The sequence below is a fragment of the Hypanus sabinus genome, chromosome 18, assembly GCF_030144855.1.
Source record: "Hypanus sabinus isolate sHypSab1 chromosome 18, sHypSab1.hap1, whole genome shotgun sequence".
In the NCBI taxonomy this organism is placed as follows: Eukaryota; Metazoa; Chordata; class Chondrichthyes; order Myliobatiformes; family Dasyatidae; genus Hypanus; species Hypanus sabinus.
The window spans coordinates 7220512-7242043 of NC_082723.1; the positions used below are offsets into that span (position 1 = coordinate 7220512).

The following is a 21532-nucleotide window of genomic DNA, read 5'->3' on the forward strand; positions in this document are numbered from 1 at the left end:
GTCCTTCCTCCAGCCAGGCTTCAGTAACGGCCAGTGTCATAACTCCACACACGGATCCATGCTCTAAGTTCATCCACTTTATTCCTAATACTCTTAGCATTGAAATAGACACAGTTCAACCCCTCTGTGGCTACATTTATGTTTTATCGCCTGCCTGTCCTTCCTCACCAACTCAGAACACATAGCATCATGCCCTTGTCCTTGTACCCTAATCTTTGCACTCACATTCTGATTTCCAACCCCTGCCAGACTAATTTAATCCCTCTCCAACAGCTCTAACAAACCTGGCCGCCAGGATATTGGTCCCTTTGCAGTTAATGCAGCCAGTCCACTTTGCACAGGTCAGACCTTTCCCAGAAGAGAAATCTGAACCCCTGTCCCCTGCACCAACTCTTCAGCCACCCATTCAACTGCCATGACTTCCAGTTTCTACCCTCTCTGCCTCGTGGCCCAGGGAGCAATCCTGAGATTACCACCCTTGCTTTTTAACTTTTATATTAACTCTCTATATTCCTTCTTCAGGACCTCATCCCTACTCCTACCTATGTCATTGGTCCCCACTTGGACAACAGCTGACTGCTCACCTTCTTTCCTGAGAATACCGAGAACTCGATCCAAGATATCACAGACCCTGGCACCAGGGAGGCAACACACCATCCAGGATTCTCGATCTTTCCCACAGAACCTCTTATCTGTCCCCCTAAATATCGAATCCCCAATCACTACTGCTCTCCTCTTTTCCCTCCTTCCTTTCTCAGCAAAGGGGCCAGTCACTGTGCCAGAGACAAGACCACTACAACTTGTCCCTGGTAGGACATCCCCACCAACAATATCCAAAACAGTAAACTTATTGTTGATGGGAACGGTCACAGGGGTGCTCTGCTCTCTCTGTCTATTTTCCCTCCCTCTTCGGACAGTCACCCAGTTAGTTACCTGTCTCCTGACTTTTAGGGGAGACTGTCTCCCTGAAACTTTGATCTATTACTGCCTCTGCCTTCCGAATGATCCGAAGTTCATCCAGCTCCAGTTCCTTAACTCGATTTGACAAGAGATGAAGCTAGATGCTTCTCTTGCTGGTGTAGTCATCAGAGACAATTGTGCTGTCCCCGACTCCTACATCCTACAATCGGAGCACTGGACTGTCCTATCTACTGCCTCCATCACCAACTAAGTGAATTAAATTAATTAAAAGAACCTTACCCGGCCTTACCCACTGGAAGCAAGTACCTCCTCCACCTCTGCTCACCAAAACCTCTCGAGTCAAAGCCTCAAAGCTCCACTGCTGCTCTGGCCCCACTCACTCACTGGCCGCTCCGCTTGAGCTACCCCTCTTTTTATTTGTTTGTTGAGCTATTCAATTTACGATTACCCAATCAGACTGCTTGGTCACCTGACCTCGATAGCCCAATCAGCTGCTTTCTGCTGAGTCTGAACTATTCAAATCTTTTCATTATTATTGTCCAAAATAACAAAAGTACATTGAAGTAAATAACACTTACAACGTGTCAAGGAATAAAAAACATTGCTTTAAAGATTGAAAAATATGGTAACACAAAAAAAGGAAAAAAAAAACACTAAAGCAAAATAAAGTGAGGAAAAAAAAAAGTTAAGAACTCAACCCTGGAGCCATGCGTCATACAAAAAGCTTCTAAACATAACCATCAAACAGCCAGCAAGAAAAAAAAATACAATTAGATCGTGGAGAAAATTATCAATTAACTCAAATTGTAATAACGAGAAAATGAACCCCGTTTTTTCCTCAAAATCCAACAAAAGTTCAAAGGCTCAGCTTCTAATTTTCTCCAAATTAAGACATAGCATCACTTGGAAGAACCATTGTAACAGAGTGGGAGCCGACGTATCTTTCCACTTCAACAGAATGGCCCTCCTGGCTATCAATGTAACAAACGCAATAACATGCTGGTCATACATAGAAATAGCTTGGATATTTTGAGGAATTATTCCAAAAAGTACAGTTAATTTGTTAGGATGTAAATTAATTTTAAGTGCCTTAGAAATTGTAGAAAAAAAAACTGACTTGCAAAACTCTTCCAGTGTAGAACAAGAATGACACATGTGTGTCAGTGTAGCTGTCTCAGTTTTACATCTTTCACAATAACTATCAACATCAGGAAACATTTTAGACAATCTCTCCTTCGTCAAATAGTAATGATGTACAACTTTAAATTGAATCAGTGCATGACTAGCACAAATCGAAGAAGAGCTAACCAACTTCAGAATCCGTGTCCAGTCCTCCGTCATACAAGTCAAATTAAGTTCCAATCTTGTTTAATCTTGAATAAAGGACACTTATCCCATTGTAATAGTAATTTATAAATTCTTCCAATGGAACCCTTCATCAAAGGGTTCATACTCGTAATAGTACCTAACAAGCCGGCATTCAATATGTAAAGAAAATTAGTTAAATGTTTTTGTAAGGAATGTCTAACCTGAAGGTATTGTAAAAAGTGTGAGTACGAAAGAGAATATTTATCAACTAATTGTTCAAAAGGCATCAGTCTATCTTCTTTAAATCGATCCAAAAAAGAAATAATACTTTTATTTTCCAAAGTAAAAAAATTGAATCAAAGAATGCTTTAAAAAATATTATAAATTAAACTACAAAGTTTAAATATTTTAAGATTAAAAAATTATGGAACTGGAGCCAAATTTGTAAAGAATACTTAATCACAAGGTACAAATTTAAATTGCAACTTTAGCTAATTGTATAGCTAATTGTAAAGCAGCTCCCAACAACAAGGTTAAATAAAACTGTTTCACAGCTTTCAATTCCAAATCTACCCAAATTGGCCGTTCATTCTTATCAACCCAGTGTAACCAAAAGGACATATATTGCACATTAACAGCCCAGTAATACATTCTTAAATTAGGCAAAGTAAGACCTCCATCCTTTTTCAATTTTTGCAAGTGACATTTACTAATTCTTGGTCTTTTATCGTTCCATATAAAAGATAATAGAATCAAACCGATCACAAAAACATCTTCGTCAAAAAAAAGGGATATTCTGAAATAGATATAACAATTTTGGTAAAATCACCATTTTGACTATATGGATGTGACCAACAAGTGCAAATGTAAGTGGGTTCCATCCACTAGATAAATACTTCATAGAATCTACTCAGGGAACAAAATAAGATTTGTAAAGATCCTTTTTTTAAAAGAGATTATGATGCATAAATATCTAAAAGAATCCAAAATGTTGAAAGGAGTATTACCATATATAGAAACAGATTCATTTAAAGGAAACAGGTCATTTTTATTAAAATTTATTTTATATCCTGAAAAATCTCCAAATTCATGAAATAATTATAGCAAGGCAGGAAGATTCCTCGGGATTAGATACATAAATCAGAAAATTGTCAGCGTAAAGAGAAATCTCATTCACAAGAATCCCATGAATATCTTTAGATTCACGAAGAGTGATACCAAGGGATTCTAATTTTAAGTTAAATAACAAAGGACTTAATAGACAACCTTGTCTTGTCCTCCATGAAAGCTGAAAAAAGAGATCTACAATTATTAGTAATAACAGAGGCAATAGGAGTTTTATATATCATTCTAATCCAATTATTTAAATTAACACCAAAACCAAAACATTAAATATTTCCATGCAACTTGATCAAACGCATTTTCAGCATCGAAAGAGATGACACACTATAGAGTTTTAAAAGAAGATGGGTATATAATGTTATATAATCTCCAAACGTTTGAAAAGGAATAACGGCTGTCTATAAAGCCTGTTTGATCTTTAAAAATAACTTTACCCAAAAATTTTCCAACCAATTGGTCATTATCTTTGACAGGATCTGAGTATCAACATTCAAAAATGAAATAGGTCTATATGAGGCACAACCCAATTTTTTTATAAAATTCTACAGGGTACTCATCAAGTCCAGGGGCCTTACCAGATGGCATTGAAAAATAGCTTTATGTATTCTGGCTTCGGTAATTTGGGCATCAAGAGTTTTTTGATCCTTAACAGAAATTCGAGGAAAAACAATCTTTCATTAAAAAAAATTCATTTTAGAAGAATCTACTGGAAATTTAGATTTATAAAGTTCAGTATAAAAATCTTGAAAAATCTTATTAATATCTTCATATTCCCAAGCCAGGGTACCATCTTTCCTACAGATTTTCAAAATTTGCCTTTTGGCTCTGGCCGTTTTTAATTGAGATGCAAGCAGCTTGTTATTTTTATCTCAAAACATATAAAATTGACTTTTTAGCTTAAGCAAATAGCCTTCAATAGGATGAGTTAATAATAAATTATATTGTGATTGAAGTTCCATCCTTTGTTTAAATGTCAATATTAAGGGAAATCACATAAATATTATCGAAGTCTTTAACTTGTTTTGATAATAATTCTACTTTAGTCTGTTTTTTCAGGTTAGCAGAATAAGAAATGATCTGACCACCTAAAAATGCTTTAAATGTATCCCATATGATTAATTTAGATGTACCCCCTATAACATTAAAAAGAAAAAAAATATTTTACCTGGTTTTCAATGAAGCTAACAAAGTCTGAATTCTGCAATGATGTCTGAGACAGGCGCCAAGGTGGGTGGGCAAGGATGGCATCATCAAATTCGAAAGACAAACTGAAAGCTGCATGAGCAGATACAGCGATAGTGTCATATTCACAATTCTTAACAGTAGGCAAGAAGCAAATGTCAACTATAATATAATTGATCCTTGAATATTTTCTATAAACATGTGACAAAAAAGAATATTCTCTATCGTCAGGATGTAAATATCTGCATAATTCAATCAATCCAAAAATCAGTCAAAAAGGAATTACTAAGTAATGCGGAGTGATTTGGAAGTTGCTGGTTGGTTGAGCTCTTGTCAAACAAAGGATTTAAACAACAGTTAAAATCCCCACCCATTATCAACATATATTCATTTAAATGAGGCAGTAAAGCAAATACATTTTTAAAAAAAAAGATCATCTAAGTTAGGACCATACAAATTGACCAAAACAGCTTTTCTGTTACAAATTACTCCTTTAACAATTAAATATTGACAAAAGAATCTGACTTAATGTCCTCTTGAATGAACAAAATATTGGATTTAATAAAAATAGACACTCCCTTAGCTTTACTTTGAGAAGTGGAGTAAAATTGCAAACTCTTCCACGATCCATAAAACCTATTTTGATCTCCCGCCTTGATAACAGGTTGAAATCGATTAATGATTTTAAAAGTCTTTTTTCATTTGAGAGGACGATTCCAACCACGTACATTCGAACTTATTACATTAATCTGTTTAGATTCCATACTATAATTTAATTCTACTTTACACATGCGCCGAGCACAAACCAATACGGGATGATCAAAAATGGTGGCGATGGAGAATACAACCACACAGAAAACACACATGCTCCGGAACCACCCAATGGGAAACAAAAAACTCTAATTCTAAACCCATCCCACTCGCCCCACAGCCCAGAAAAAGCAGGCACCCTATGATAGAAAACACAGCAAGACTGCTCTGTCTGTCTGAAAAAGATTAAGAAAGGTTCTCTATCCCTCCCCCGATAAAAAATGAAATCCACTAACCTTGTAAGAGGAACGACAAAGTCTCAACAAGGGAAAATGTTTACATTCCAGCATCTACAAACTATCCCATGTTTATATTTAATCTTTTTTAAACAGAGGAAACCAAAAAATTGTTATCTCTTAGAAAGTAAAAAACTTAACTTAAACTTAACATTAAATCCCCTAAAAAAGCTTTAAATTCAGTTATAACATGCAATAATATTCATTATATATTCATTATATTAAAAAATACTAATATATTGAAAATAATTTTAAAAATAAGCAGTTATTAAAATCTGAAACAATTACTTAGTGAAACCAAGCATAGTGTTTAATAACAGATCAACACAATCTTTAAAACTAATAATATTATACAATTAATTGAAACCTCCGCTAAGTATATATAAGACCAAAGATTGCGTAAATCGTGGGGCTGCTACGAGGAGACACCTTGGCCTGGACAACCGCGAGATGGGATAAGCGACCGGAGGTCAGTTCCTCCTACCCCTCCTTTGTCCCTGAAATGAGGAAAGTCGCTCCACTCCTCCCCCTGCCTCGCACCCCATAGCAAGAGAGCTTCCAGAAAGCAGCAGCAAGCTCTTCAAAAAACAATCACCCCATAATCCGACTTCCTGTCTCTCAACATCGTCATCAGCTCTATTTTTTATCAATTACAAAAAAGAAAACTTTTAGCACTACAAAGTTATACATAGTGAAGAGAAAAATTCTTCCACCAAAACCGCCGCTGGCTTCGCGAATGTGTTGTAGCTTGTAGAATGCGGAAAAGCGGAAATCTTCCAGAGAAGTATTAGTGGTAGAGGTTAAGCTTCAGGCGATTGATTACAGCTGCAACACAAGAGCGAAGGCCGACAATGGTTTAGAAGGGATCGAAACTGGCTAACTGGCTTTGCTTTCCCATTAGTAGGAAAAACTACCAGTTAGCTAATTAAGAAAAAAACACAAAAAATATCAAACCAGATATTAGGTTAAAGGAGTAAGTCCTTTTATGTTCTTTTTCTCCGTCGAATGTCCAAATAACCATTTAAACAGTCATACTTGAACCATAAATCTTCTTACCAAAAAAAAACAATGACATGCAATAATAAACAAGTCCCCTAATTTTCTTTTAATAGTCTCTCAATGAAATGTCCAAGTAGCCTTCATAAATCTTCTTTCGGAAATGCTATTATGCAGATAATATGCCAGACAGTTCAATCAGCAGTCGCAGCAGGTATAGTTTAAACAAACGCCAGTGCAACTTTAGGATCACAAAATGTACGAGGAGAATCAGGAGGAAAAAACTTTAATCCTTGTTGGGTTACGCAAGGAAGGAAACAATTCCTTATCACATGCCTGTTTCATTACCAGAGCAAATTTTAATCTTCGTTCCATTAACTCCTTAGAAAAATCTTCATAAAAACCGAGCTCAGATGTCTCAAATCTAAAAACTCTGTTTTCTTGCCTGTTGCAGTATTTGACCTTTAATCTTAAAATAACGAATACAAACCAGAACAGCCCTTGGTTTATTTGGATCTTGAGATTTCGAAGTGTTCTGTGTGCTCTTTCTATAGCAGAATTATCTTCAATTCCTCTTTGTGTGTAGTGACTTGAGCTTCCAGATCCTTAAGTGTTCCCAGAAATGACATCATTTCATTACTATTCTTTTCAAGTTAGTCTTTAAATGAACTGTTTCCAAGCCATATCTTCACCCACAATGGCATTTCATCAGATCCTTCCTTTTGCATCTTTCCTTTCCCGTTGTCTTTATCACAAGGTTCAGACAAGTATTTCCCACTCCTCAAAGACATACTGTTCCCCTTCAAGAATCAGCAACTGAATATATTAAATTCGGTTTAAACTGGGGGAGAGGGACAAAACTAGGAGCAGCTCAGAAACTGCTATTACTCCATTCACAGACAGGCACAGCCTCCAGGAGCTATTCAAATCTGGATTGACTTGATTGCACAATCCATCTGCCAAAACTACTTGAGCCAAAGCCTCAAAGCTCCACTTCTTCACTGGCCACACTCCACCCCACTCAATATTAAACTCCAGTCCCATTAAAGGTGAATATGCAGTAGAAGAAACTCCTCCCATGCCCAGAACTGGATGTGGTGAGCAGCAGCAATAATTGCAGAGTTCAGCACTGATAGTCACTCTCAAAATAGCTTTAGCAACAGTGATGGACAAATATCCAGCATGCAACTTATTGAAACTTTCTCCCCTGTGTGAACCCGGTAGTGTGTCACAAGTGTAACATGCTGTGAGATTTCACTGCTAATGTAATGGTCTCTCTGTTCTGTTTCACTGCTGAGCTAATGGTTTCTCTGCAGCAGCAATGTTTAGCTTATGACTGGAAATAACAGGGTTTTGGAGTGCCTAGCTATCCAATGAGAGAGATATTGTTTTTTCCTGTGAGTCTGGAAGGTAGATTTTCACGGTCATTTGCGAGGGAGAGATGAGAAGACACGAATGGAGAGAAAGGGCCCTTTTACTTTTATTTGTTTCCTTTACTAATCCTATAGTCAAAGTAAGAATTAAATAGCTCAATTGTTTAATCGTATATTGTGTACTCTTTGTTATTTTTGGGGTACTGATTTGTAACAGGGGACACATCATGCAGCATTCGCACAAACGAGATTTCTTAGGTTTGGCCAAGCTCAAGGGCTATCACCCCCTATATTAAGTTGTTAGCTGAAGCAAGAGTTACATAAGGTTAAATGACCTGAGTGAATCGCTCCCCACATTCACAGCAGATGAACAGCCTCTCCCCACTGTGAACTCAATGATTTGAGTTCACATTTGGTTGATTTGGCTGACAGAATTACTTCCCAAAGTCTCAGCAGCTGATCGGCCTCTCTCCTGTGTGAACTCGCCTGTGTGTATGTAGATCAGATGACTGAGTCAATCCCTTCCCACACACTGAGCAGGTAAACAGCCTCTCTCCAGTGTGAACTCGCTGATGTACCTTCAGTTGAGATGAACAAGTGAATCCCTGCCCACAGTCTGAGCAGGTGAACGGCCTCTCCCAGTGTGAACTCGCTGATGTACCTTCAGATGGGATGAACAAGTGAATCCCTTCCCACAGTCTGAGCAGGTGAACGGCCTCTCTCCAGTGTGAACTCTCTGATGTGCCATTAGGGTGGATGACCGAGTGAATCCTTTCCCGCAGTCTGAGCAGGTGAATGGCCTCTCCCCAGTGTGAACTGACTGATGTCTCTGTAGATGAGATAACCGAATGAATCCCTTCCCACAGTTTGAACAGTTGAAACGCCGCTCCCCACTGTGAACTTGCTGGTGTGCCATTAGGATGGATGACTGAGTGAATCCCTTCCCACAATCTGAGCAGGTGAATGGTCTCTCCCCAGTGTGAATTCTCCGATGTACCTTCAGTTTAGCTGACTGAGAGAATCCCTTCCCACACACTGAGCAGGTGAATGGCCGCTCGCCAGTGTGAACTGACTGGTGGCTCAGTACGTGAGATGATTTAGTGAATCCCTTCCCACACACTGAGCAGGTGAACGGCCTCTCCCCAGTGTGAACTCTCTGATGTACCTTCAGTTCAGGTGACTGAGTGAATCCCTTCCCACACACTGAGCAGGTGAATGGCCACTCGCCAGTGTGAACTGACTGGTGGCTCAGTAGGTGAGATGATTTAGTGAATCCCTTCCCACAGTCTGAGCAGGTGAACGGCCTCTCCCCAGTGTGAACTCGCTGATGTACCTTCAGTTGGGATGGGTAAGTGAATCTCTTTCCACAGTCCGAGCAGGTGAACTGCCTCTCCCCAGTGTGAACTCTCTGATGTACTTTCAGTTCAGATGACTGAGCGAATCCCTTCCCACAGTCTGAGCAGGTGAACGGTCTCTCCCCAGTGTGAACTCGCTGATGTACCTTCAGTTGGGACGAGTAAGTGAATCTCTTTCCACAGTCCGAGCAGGTGTACGGCCTCTCCCGAGTGTGAACTCGCTGATGTACCTTTAGTTGGGATGAAGAAGAGAATCCCTTCCCACAGTCCGTGCAGGTGAACGGCCTCTCCCCAGTGTGAACAGTCCTGTGCAACTGTAGGTGGGATGACCGAGTGAATCCCTTCCCACAGTCTGAGCAGGTGAACGGCCTCTCCCCAGTGTGAACTCGCTGATGTACCTTCAGTTTAGATGAGCAAGTGAATCCCTTCCCACACGCTGAGCAGGTGAATGGCCACTCTCCAGTGTGAACTCTCTGATGTATCGTCAGTTGGGATGAGTAAGTGAATCCCTTCCCACACTCCGAGCAGGTGAACGGCCACTCGCCAGTGTGAACTAACTGATGTCTCAGTAGGTGAGATGATATAGTGAATCCCTTCCCACACACTGAGCAGGTGAATGGCCTCACTCCAGTGTGAACTGACTGGTGTCTCAGTAGGTGAGATGATATAGTGAATCCCTTCCCACAGTCTGAGCAGGTGAACGGCCTCTCCCCAGTGTGGGCTCTCTGATGTACCTTCAGTTTAGATGAGCAACTGAATCCCTTCCCACAGTCTGAGCAGGTGAACGGCCTCTCCCCAGTGTGAACTTGCTGGTGAGCCATTCGGTCAGATGATCGAGTGAATCCTTCCCCCCAAATTCAGCAAATGACCAGCCTCTGGCCAGTGTGAACTGACTGGTGCGTCCACAAGTGGGATAACTGACTGAATCCCTTCTCACACTTACAACAGGTGAATGGCCCTGTCGAGTGTGAACTTCAGTTGAAATGACCGAGTGAATCCATTCCCACTGTCTGAGCAGATGAATGCATTCCCCCTGTGTAAAATGATGGGCACGCCAGTGAATCAAGTGAATCCCTTGCTCCTCTTCTTAAATATCTGGACAGAGACAGCAAAACTGGCGTGTTGTGTTCGAGATTCCCGTAGACAAATTCCTTGTCATATTTAACCTGTAAAGAGATTTACAAAATCGATCAATGGGTGTGGGACATTTCAGATGAGTTCACTTGAGTTAGCAAGGTGTGAGCTGACATCACACTGTTACAGTGAAGTTCAACCCAAGTTGGAGAGAGAAATTATCTTCTAACTGGGCACAGTGCTGGTATCTGGAATGCCAATCAAACTCTCTGATGCTCTTCCTGTCTCTATAACATTGGGGCAGTTCTGCCATCTCCAACCAGTGATCTGGCTCAGTTGTCTCTCTCCATTGGTATTATTCCCTGTTCCCAATGAGCTGCATGGGTGCCTGTTCCCACTAGAACTGAAACACTCACTATGCACCCACCACTCTCTGTGTAAAAAAAACTCACCCCTGACATCCCCTCGGAATCTATTTCAAAGCACCTTAAAACTCTGCCCCCTTGTGTTAGCCATTTCAGCCCTGGGAAAGAAACTTCTGACTATCCAGACGATCAATGCCCCTCATCATCTTATCCACCTGAAAAACGGCTGTAAACATAAACAAGGAAATTATACATTGCTTTGAGGATTCATTAGAAGTCTACAAAACTATGAGGAAAACGATAAGTTAAATGCCAGCAACTCTTTCCACTGAGGTTGTGTGTGATGACAACCAGAGGTCGTGGGTAAGTGGGGAAGGTGAAAATTTAACGAGAGCATGTGGAAAAGCACTTCATTGAAATGGCCGCGAGAGTGCGGAATGAGATGCCAGCACAAGTGATGAATGTGAGTTCGGTTTCACCATTTAAAAGAAGTTTGGATGGGAGCCTGGATGGTAGGGGTATGGAGGGCGATGGTCCCAGTGCAGGTAGATGTATTAGACAGCTTAAATGTTTTTTGGCATTGACTATATGGGCCAAATAGCCTGTTTCTGTGTTGAACTTCTCCATGATGGAGAAGCAGGTCTAACTTGCTTCGAAGGGAAAACAAGTAGGAGTGACAATGGAACAGCAATGCTGAAGTTTCTGGGAGCAACTCAGGAGCTGAGTGATCGATACTTACGAAAGAAGTGGAAGCATTGGAAAGGCAGGAGGACACAACCATGGCTGAAATGAAAAGCCAAACAGAGGGCAAAAAAAAGAGCAAAAACTATTGGGAAGCTTTTAGGAACCAACAGAAGACGACTAAAAAAAAAAGTCAGATGAGCTCAGGAATTGGAATGATGATTAATGAGTCAGTCGTTAATGAGTCCTGGCAGCACCCAAAAGTCTGAGGCATTTAGAGGAACAAAATATCTGGGGCCCCAATATCTCTTGAGAACCAAGGTTCCCTGCACCAGTTACCTTTCAACTTTTATTTTGACAGGCACAGACAAACTCCACACCCTCAAAATTTCACTTCTGAAGGCCTCCCACTTACCAAGTACTCCTTTGCCAGGAAAAAGCCTGTCCCAAACCACACTTGTCAGATCCTTTCTGATACCATCAAAATTGACCTTTTTCCAATTTAGAATCTCAACCCATAGTCCAGACCTCTTTTTCCATATTTACTTTCAATTTCATGGCATTATGATCACTAGCCGTGGATCATTTCCTAACAGCTTATTGCACACTTATACATCCGGAATTCTAGGTACTGATTAAGGGCACATTTGACAAACTCTACCCCTTCTATTCCTATTACAGTATGGGAGTCTCAGTCAATATATGGAAAGTGAAAATCACTTACTAAAACCTTTGTTTCTTGGCGTGTTCTGCGATCTCTCTACAATTTTTTTCCTCTAAGTCGCTGAGACTGTTGGGTGCAACCAAGTCCCAATAATGGCTAGAATATCTTAATTCCCTGTCCTTAGCTCATCTAGAATCTGGACAGAAGGAATGGAGACAAGCTAACCCCTACTGACATCAATGGATCTGGGGTTGAGAGGGTGAATAACTTTAAGTTCCATGGCACAAACATCACCAAGGATCTCACATGGTCTGCATATACTGGCTGTGTTGTGAAAAAAGCACAGCACCTCTTTCACCTCAGATGGTTGAAGAAGTTTGGGATGGGGACCCAAATCCTAAGGACTTTCTACAGGAACACAATTGAGAGCATCCTGTCTAGCTGCATCACTGCCTGGTATGGGAACTGTACTTTTCTGAATTGCAAGAACCCTTACTGTAGAGGGAAGAATGGATTAATTTAAATACCAGCAAATTCTGGAAGCAAACATCACACTGTCTGTATAGTGGGAAGTGAGAATTTCCAGTTGTTTGTGTTCGAAGGTGTGTTAAAAGTTAGCGAGGAGATAAGAGGTGGTGAGGTGAATATTATTATTGAAGGAAAAGGGAAAAGTGTAGTTCCTAAATTGAATGAAGAAAATTTAAAGTCTGGATCCATGTCAGAAGAAGCAATCAGGCTACAGAGACAAAGGCTTGGTGCCTGCGAATCAATTACAGGTTGAGTTGGAATGTAAAGGAGCCCCACACGCTATTGTTATTCAAGAGTGTGGTGTGAAAAAAGCAGAATTCAAAATGCTGTTTGAACAAAGAGGGATCGTTTGCAGATCTTAAATTGAGAACTAATATGAAGGGTCCTGAAGAGAAAACTAGCAACTTGCTTAAAATTAAAGAATTGTGTGGAAATTCGGAAAATGGTCTAAGTTTGGAACACATTGTTGATAAAATAACTCCTTTGAAAGGAACCTATGAAAACCTATTCCACACTGGTGCACAAGCTCACCATGTGGGAGTTAACTGGAAACGGGGCGAGGGTTGACAGGATGCCACTTTAAATAGCAGGATCCGATTTTAAGGGATTTCGTCAAAGCATGTGAATAATAAAGACAACCCCCATGGAAGATTGACTGTTAAGTTTGAAAAGTACAATAAAGATTAGTATTTGCATGAACTTTTGTAGTATACATGTAAGATAAGATCACAACTCTGTAGCTTTTGTTTGCTGGAGAAAAGGAAAATAAAAATAGGTAGTTATTAAATTGGAGTCTGATGCTACAAGACTTTGGCAAGGTACAAGATGTTAAGATATTAAAGGAAGTGATGTTTAGATGCTGAATTGAATGTATGACTGGATTATTGCAGTGTAAAAAAAAACTCTTCTGTATTGTGTTAGATTCTGAAATCCTGTAAGACTCATTATTAATTCATTTTTACCGATGGTAAAAAAGCTTTGAAGGAAGGGGGTGTTACGAATGTGCCACAACTCTGGTTGGTACAAAGTACAAAATACAAAAAGAAGCTCCTTCCTTTTTGAGAATCGCAAGATCGCTATTAATTCGGGTCTGAGACCCAGGAAATGAGAGAGAGACGTCCAGAATACACAAGGCTTGGAATGTGTCCTGGCCTCAGCAAGACAGAACCACTGCTAACGGCCATTGTCAATTGGAGACAGAATTGTGTATTGAGTACTGTACTATTCATTGAAGCCCTCAGAGGAGGACCAGAATGGGCTGGTTGAGGGATTGCATCATCCCAACCTGATTGACATCTGAGACCCCATGAGTAAGGATAAAAGAAGGTCTGGGGAACAACCCCTTTAGACGCACCAGGAGAAACGTATGAGACCGGTGGGTACTTGTGTGCGTGTCCATCCTTGCCTGGAACATAGTGGCATTGTGGAACAAGCCAATGGTACTTTGAAAGATAAGTTGGCAAAACTTACACAAGAAACTAGTACTACTTGTTGATGTAACCAGAATGAGAGTGCACCCTTTCAAGTTGGAAATAGCAACAGTACCGAGAATCAAACTTATGATACCCCTGAACCACTAAATGGAACTTATTGGGTTTGTGGAAATAGGGCCGATCCCTGGCTGCCAGGAGAAAGAACAGGGCAGCGACATGGAACCTCACCCTACCAGACGGGTTCTCGAGGGGGGACAAGGGTTGGAGTGGTTGTTGCTACTTGGCCGACCTTGTGCCACACTTGAGGATCCTGGCTCAACCTGAGGATCACCCCAATGGAATAGGCAATGAAGGGGTATAACAGAATCTGAGAGATTTCGGATGATTGCCTCTCCTTCCTATGGGGTAGCCAGAAATTCCAGGGAAGCAATTAATTTAGCAGCCGCTCTAGAAGAATAGGCCAATAATACAACTGAAGCACTGACTGACACTCAAGCACAGGTAGCTGAGATGATTGCAATTCGCCAAACAGTGCAACAGAATCGGATGGCCCAAGTCTTTATATTAGCAGAAAAAGGAGGGACCTGTGCTATCATAGGTAAGGAATGCAGTACTGATACCCCTGACGAATCGTCCAATATTACTGACTTGTCTAAACACATAACTCAAGAGATTCAGAAAATTCAAGATGTTGGCAGTAAGCTACACAATTTGGGGACCAGTAAGGCAGGGGAGGGTGGTCCTGACCCTTCAATATATTAGGGGACTTCTGGAGGTTGTTTTTGCATTTTTGAAATCTGATTGTATTAATTTTGATTATTGTCTGTATCCTACGGTGCCTCAGGCCATGTTTTCTATCATGTTGTAGAAGTGACAATCTGTTCTGAAAGGTTATCGTGCAATAATAAAAAGGAGGAATGATGAAGTTTTAAGGGTATTGGGAGATGCAAATAACGGGTTAAAATTAAGTGCGAAAATTATGTGTGCTCTGTTCTGGATAGTGTGAAAATTTCTGTTTTGTCCTTCACTGAAGAATCTGCTTGCAGCTTGTTTAGATTAACAACTCAAAGATGTCTCTTGGGAACATTATGTGGAGTCGAGTTCTCATGAGACACGAACTAAACTGAGTTCCCTCCTTTCTCTAACGAAGGAGAATAACTGTTAAGGATTGGACAGAACATTCATTTCTAATTAAAACCCTGATTTAGTGGACTCTCTAATCTAAGAAATTAAGTTTTGTTCCGGTTGCTGGGAGTACCGGTTGAACTAAAGTGCTCTTTGTTTCCTAGTTCTATAAACTGTAACGCTTCTGCATGTTAGACAGACGTTCGTCACGATCCACCAGAGGGAGAGGAATTCTGTCTCTCTGATGCTTGGCTCCGAGCTTCTCACCTGCTGAGTTTGAACAAATAAACTGGTCATAAGGATAAAGTAAAGAACTGCTTGTGGTGTGGTTATTGTTCCGGCAAATTTAAGTTTACACCATAAAAAGTATCTCATCCGGATACATCACACCTTTGTGTGGTTACTCTCTTCTTTTGAATTCAAGAAATAGCAGAGAACTGTGGACTTCGCTGAGCACATCATGGAAACAAGCCTCCCCTCCATGGACTCGCTCTATACTTCCTGCTGCCTCAGTAAATCAGGCAACATAATGAAAGATTCCCAGAACTCCAGACCAGACATTCTCAATTCTCAAGCACCCATTGGGTCGAAGATAAATGAAAACATAAAAACAGAAAACGTATCACCAGGCCTAGGGACATTTTCCATTCTGCTGTTATAAGCAAACTGAATGTTCCTCAGCATTATAAGATGGACTCTTGACTTCACAATGTGAATTTTTCACTGTGACCATAATGCTTTGTTACACTCTGTTAATGTTTTACCATCATCTACTGTTGTAATGTGTTGATCTGAGAGGATGGTATGCAAGACAAGATTTTTACTGAACCTCGGTACGACAATAACCAACGATTCCCCCCCTTTAACTGTGTGGAAATATCAGACACACTGAGCTTCTCCTCTGGAATTTCTGGAGGGAGATTTCACTGAAGTGTACAAATGTTTGAGAAGCCCGGGAAAACAGAGCAGGCTTCTCTCTTGCATTAATCGGGTTATATACCTCGAAACATTGGCTGCAATTCGGCAATTTATAACAGTGGAATGGAGATGATAGAAAAAAATGCCCACCCACAATGAGAGGACGTGACAGATTTGGATCTCACTCCCTTGTCTGAACTGAAGAAAGATTAAACTGCACAACCACAAGAAACAAACCCACAGACGTAAAGAACCGCACATGTGATGTCAGACCCCGGAGCAGCAAACCATGCATGACATCAGGCATGTGGAGAGTGAAGGGGAGGGAAGGGGATAGTGTTTTCGGTTCCATGGCTCTCTTCCAGGGAAGGTGGGACCTGTACAGAAGGCACCACAAGAAGGGAGAAGGTTCTTTGGAAACTGAAGATCTGAAGGCAGATAAGTCACCTGCTCCAGATGGTTTACACCCACAGTTCTGAAAGAAGTGGCCGGAGAGATTGTGGAGGCATTAATGATCCTTCAAGAATCACTAAATTTAGGAATGGTTCTGGAAGACTGGAAAATTGCAAATGTCACTCCACTCTTCAAGAAGGGAGAGAGGCAGAAGAAAGGAAACTATAGGCCACTTAGTCTGACAGTGGTTTGAAAGATGTTGGAGTCGATTGTTAAGGATGTGAGTTCGGGCTACTTGGAAGCACAAGGTAAAATAGGCCAGAGTCAGCATTGTTTATGCAAGGGAAAATCTTGCCTGATAAATTTGGTGGAAAGCTTTGAGAAATAATAAGCAGGGCAGACAAAGGAGAATTGGTTGATATTGTGTACTTGGATTTTCAGATCTTTGATAAGGTGCCACACATGAAGCTCCTTAACGAGCTCTGAGACTGGTTGAGCAGCGATGAGGAAGGAGCTGATCTCAGGTTTGTGTAAATCGAAGGTCGGTTGCAGTGGGAACGGGTTGGGACCGAGCCAGACGGCTGGACAGTCTGTACTGGTAATGTAGGATCAGTTAGTTCTGGATCCCCAAGCTGTGAGAGTGGATGTCGGTAACGAGGATCTGTTTATATGTACGGGTGTGAGGTAAATGGTGGGACAGTTGTGGGGTTACTGGCGGAGTGGAGGGAGGTTGGGGATGTGGGTTATCGGACACAGTGTGACCCGGGAGGATGAGTCCTAGGACAGATCACGTTGTGAGCAAGGGAGGATCAGGTCCATTGTATCAGGCAGCTTTTACGAAGCAACAAATATTTCTTTATATTAATCAGTCTAATCTTGCTGCTAACATTGTGCTTGTCACAGAGCCCAGAGTCTGGGAACAGCTCGATGGTAGGAAGCAGATAGTGATGATGGGAGGGTGTTTATTAGAGTCAAGGCCCGTGCCTCGTGGAGCTCCCCAGGGTAACACCCTTTGCTACTTGTCATCTATGTCAATAATCTGGTTGAGAATGTACAGGGTATGGGTAGTGAGTCTGCAGCAAGTAATTGCAAACAATTACTTCTTTTTGCAAGATAGTAAATATAAACACCCCTCTTTCCCTCTCTACACTCAGAACCGACCAAAAGCTACTTCAGAAGATGCAAGATCTTCAAATGAGCAAACACTGAGGGAATGTGTGTGACTTTAAAGAGCTGGAATACTGACAGTACATTACAGACCTGGAGTGATTGCAACTGGGCCTGATAGACTTAACTGATACATGCATTCTCATCTCAACTATTCCTTACTTTATTTTGTACAGTATGTAATGTCTAAAGGACCAGTATCTGAGTAAATGAGACTCAACAGACTTGCTCCTGACTGAATCACTGGAAACCCTGAGTCAAAAGGGTTTCTCTCCAGTCGGTGCTCTCAGTCCTTGGGCTGGTTCACTTGCTGCTGCTCCCTCATCTTCAGTCGTGGTTGCTTCCAGTTGTGGGTTTTTATTCAGATAAATCTCTCATCACAGGTCTAACTTTAACATGAGAGATAACAAGCCATGTCAACAATACAAAGCAGAACAAAATATTCCTGCTCACTGAAATCTGCAGTGAGGACAAATATAACGATCTCAGTGAACAAATTTGTAATTGTCCCTGACTCATCACAAAAACTGATATGGAATAGGAAGGAGTCATCGTTCAGTCATGGTCAAATAGAAGATGCAGGAACAGAATTAGGTGATTTGATCCATTGAGTCTGCTCCACTCAACCATGGCTCAGATTTATTCCAACACCATATTCCTGCCTTCCTCCTGTAACCCTGAAGCTACTTAGCAATCATGAGTCGATTAATCTCTGCCATAAATATACTGAAATGGCAGCCTCAACCAACCTCTGTGGCAACAAATTCCACAGATCAGCCATCTTCTGGCTGAAGAAATTTTTTCTTGTTTCTGTTTTAAAGGGAAGCATCTTTATTCTAAGCCTGTGCTGTCAGATCACAGACTCTTCGTCTAATGGAAACATCCTCTCCATGTCCACTGTATCTAGGCTTTTCAGCATTCAGTAGGTTTACTTAACCACCCCCTCCCCTTTCGCCCCCGTCTGAACTCCATTGAGCACAGCCCCATAACCATCAAATGCTCCTCATACATAAAGCCGATCATCCCTGAGATTATTCATGTGAACCTTGTTAGCAACAACTGCACTGAATACATTCCCAAGTATAACAGACAATCAGGAAATTTAAACCATTCCAGAGTGAATGCAATAAAAAGAAACTGGAATCACCAGAATCGCTCAACAGGTAAGGAACTGCTGTGGGGAGAGATACAAATTTAAGGATTCAGGTTCACAATCTTTTGTCAGAATGGACTGAGAATTTTTCATTTTTTGTTCAGATCTCCAGCAACTTGAGTTTGATTGATTTCCACTGTCTGACAGACAGGTAACAGCGAGGAGAAATTTCCAGACACAGTTCGAAATCTGAACCCCCCAGGTCTATTTCTACTGGTGCAAACACAGAACTGCCCATTTATTCCCAGCCTACCCTTGTGTGAGGGATGGAATACAAACTCATTCTCTCCTCTGATTAGCAGCGTTGTTTCAAAGGAACTCCAGAAACAAACATTTTATCTCAGACCAGAAATATTCACTCAACACCTCATAAACCAGGGCAGCTTGATCCCCGGGTCCATTTTATTTGGATCTAAACAGGGATGCAGTGCTGCCGGAGCACCACTCCAGCACCTCTGTAAAGAAATCAAAATAGACAAGCAGGGAATTTAACAGCAGCTGCATATTAAATAGAGGGAACTTTACAGAAGCAGGGGTTGGGGAGAGGGGTTGGTGACTGGTGGGAAAAACATTAGGATAGGATATTAGATTGGTTTTGGTGAAGTCCTGGAGCTGTGACTGTTTTTTATTTAGGTATTTTTGAAATTCGTCTCGCTCGACCCGTTGTTTTCCCAGCATACCCTGCTGTAGCCTCCCGCCATTTCACAGATCCTCAGTCTCTCTCCAGCCGAGGAATGACTGTACACAAGTGAGAGCATTTCTCCACTCTTTCCAATGGGTACCATTGGATTTCAGGTTGGAGCTATATTAAGCAAGGAAGGAACATTGAAACCCAAGGTTAAAAGTCGAAAATAATGAAAGAAAAATTCACTGCTCACTTATCTTAGGTCTAACTTTGATGTAATATTCAAGGCAATTATCCAAAATCCTCTTCTACACCTCCATAAAGTGAATTTATTTATTTTTTTACAAGCCAAATGGAAAAAAAAACATTTCTAAGCTATAAGCTAGTTTTATGTCATTTCAACTATCATTAATAGCGGATCAATCCCTTGCCCTAGTTCCACCAACTGTAGTTGATTGGAAAGCTTTCTTTTCTCTTTGTGTTGATAGGAAAAGGAGTAATTTAGTGAGGCAATGAACGAGATGAAACGCATTTCCAAACCTCCTGAATGGTTGCTCTCCTCCCTGGTTAACATTTGTCACTTCCAAAATACAATATTTTTTATTCGTATCGATACAATAATTAGTTATGTAAAGATTCAAGCTTCTTTAACTGTTTATATTCAGCAATATTCGTGGCTTTAGCAGCAGTTCATTAGACATTCTTTTCTCATACTTCATTCCAATTGGTTCCAGTTTAGGTGGCCAGAAGTGTAAAAAACTTATTTGCTTTATTTCTGATATATTTATACCTGCTTAGGAACTCTGCTCAGCACTGCTGTCTGCTCTGACTCAGCTGTAATTAGTAAGGCTACATCTGTGGTTGTCCGTGGATTACTCGCTAATACAGAAGTAAATTTTCTCACTAACAACCTTATGGCTTCAACCAAACAATGTTAACTTCTTTCATTTGTAATCAAGATGAGGAGTGTAACAAGAATAACATACAAGAGACTGATAATGGTCAAAGTGACAAAAGCTGTGTTTCGCCTGCCTCTAAGTAAAATTTTCTAACCGGGTCCAAATGCAGTTCTGAAAGTCAGGCTTCTGTCCCTGTTCAGATAATTGATAGGCTAGAATCTTGTTAATGTCTTAACTATCACTATAGTTCTGTGGAGCTCTGGAATTCATACAGAATTTCTTTCATCTTGGGTTAGTGTTTTGACATTATAAGAAGTTCTGTTCATATATATGTCACACCCAATTTGTGTACCTGCTCATGACATGAATGGGGCAAGGAAGTTGCCCAGTACATGAAATGAGCAGGTACACTAATTGAATGTCACATACGAGAGGTGATTGATAGGTTCGTGGCCTTAAATGGAAGTCGTCAATTTTAGAAAAACTAGCAATTTTCAATTATCTGAAATAGACGTGCCACAAAAGATATTAACTTCAAACTTTCTGCATAATCACTCAAAGAGTTGAATTGCATGTGCAGTTAACGAGAGCTGTATAACCTTAGGCCACTAACTTATAAATCACCTCTCGTACAGCTTCGGCACTGCAACCCCGCCCACAGTCCGGGCTCGGGGGTAAAACTAAAATCAGAGCGCGGCCCTGGAGAGCCTGCAGCCGTCCAGCAGAGCTCCGTCCCGACCCTTTCCCACTGCGATCGACCCTCGAATTACACAAACCCAAGATCAGACCCTTCCTCACCTCCGCCCGAACCACAACGCCATCAAGCGCGACTGGGGTCGGCACCGCGCCTGCGCTGACCAGGAGTTCGCCGCAGCGCCATCCGTGCTCGGAGGTCGCCATATCGACAACAGTGGCTGGAAGTCGCTGCAGCGCCGCCAATAGCCGGAGGTCGCCACGGCGCTGCCGTGGTCGGTGGTCGGAGGTCGGAGCGAAATCGCAGGTTTGGCAGTCCGGCCCTTTAACTGGGACACCCCGACCTTCACATCAACTTCGTCCAGCCGTCTTTCATGACAAACAAACATAATTCTTCTCAGCGATCAACTGTCTGAATGATTCCGACTGCTAAAGGAAGGGTCGCCTCGACATTGTCAAGTTTGTTAATTTACCAGGATTGTTAATTTATAGTCTCCAGGGTCGAGAGGTA

At 41.2% G+C, this 21532-nt stretch overlaps 1 protein-coding gene across 1 annotated transcript; it reads right to left on the reverse strand.

The window, feature by feature from the left end:
- Positions 1-6034: 6034 nt before the first annotated feature.
- Positions 6035-21181, reverse strand: LOC132407300 (zinc finger protein 229-like). Its single transcript, XM_059993608.1, has 2 exons — positions 21127-21181; positions 6035-10469 (listed from the first exon to the last, which is right to left on the reverse strand). The coding sequence occupies exon 2, from the start codon at positions 10122-10124 to the stop codon at positions 8529-8531; it is 1596 nt and encodes a 531-aa protein (XP_059849591.1). The 5' UTR covers positions 10125-10469; positions 21127-21181; the 3' UTR covers positions 6035-8528.
- Between the last annotated feature and the right edge of the window lie 351 nt (positions 21182-21532).

Bases quoted from the DNA above. Each gene is read 5' to 3' on its own strand.
- LOC132407300 (XM_059993608.1), bottom strand. From the start codon at position 10,124: ATGGCTCACCAGCAAGTTCACACTGGGGAGAGGCCGTTCACCTGCTCA.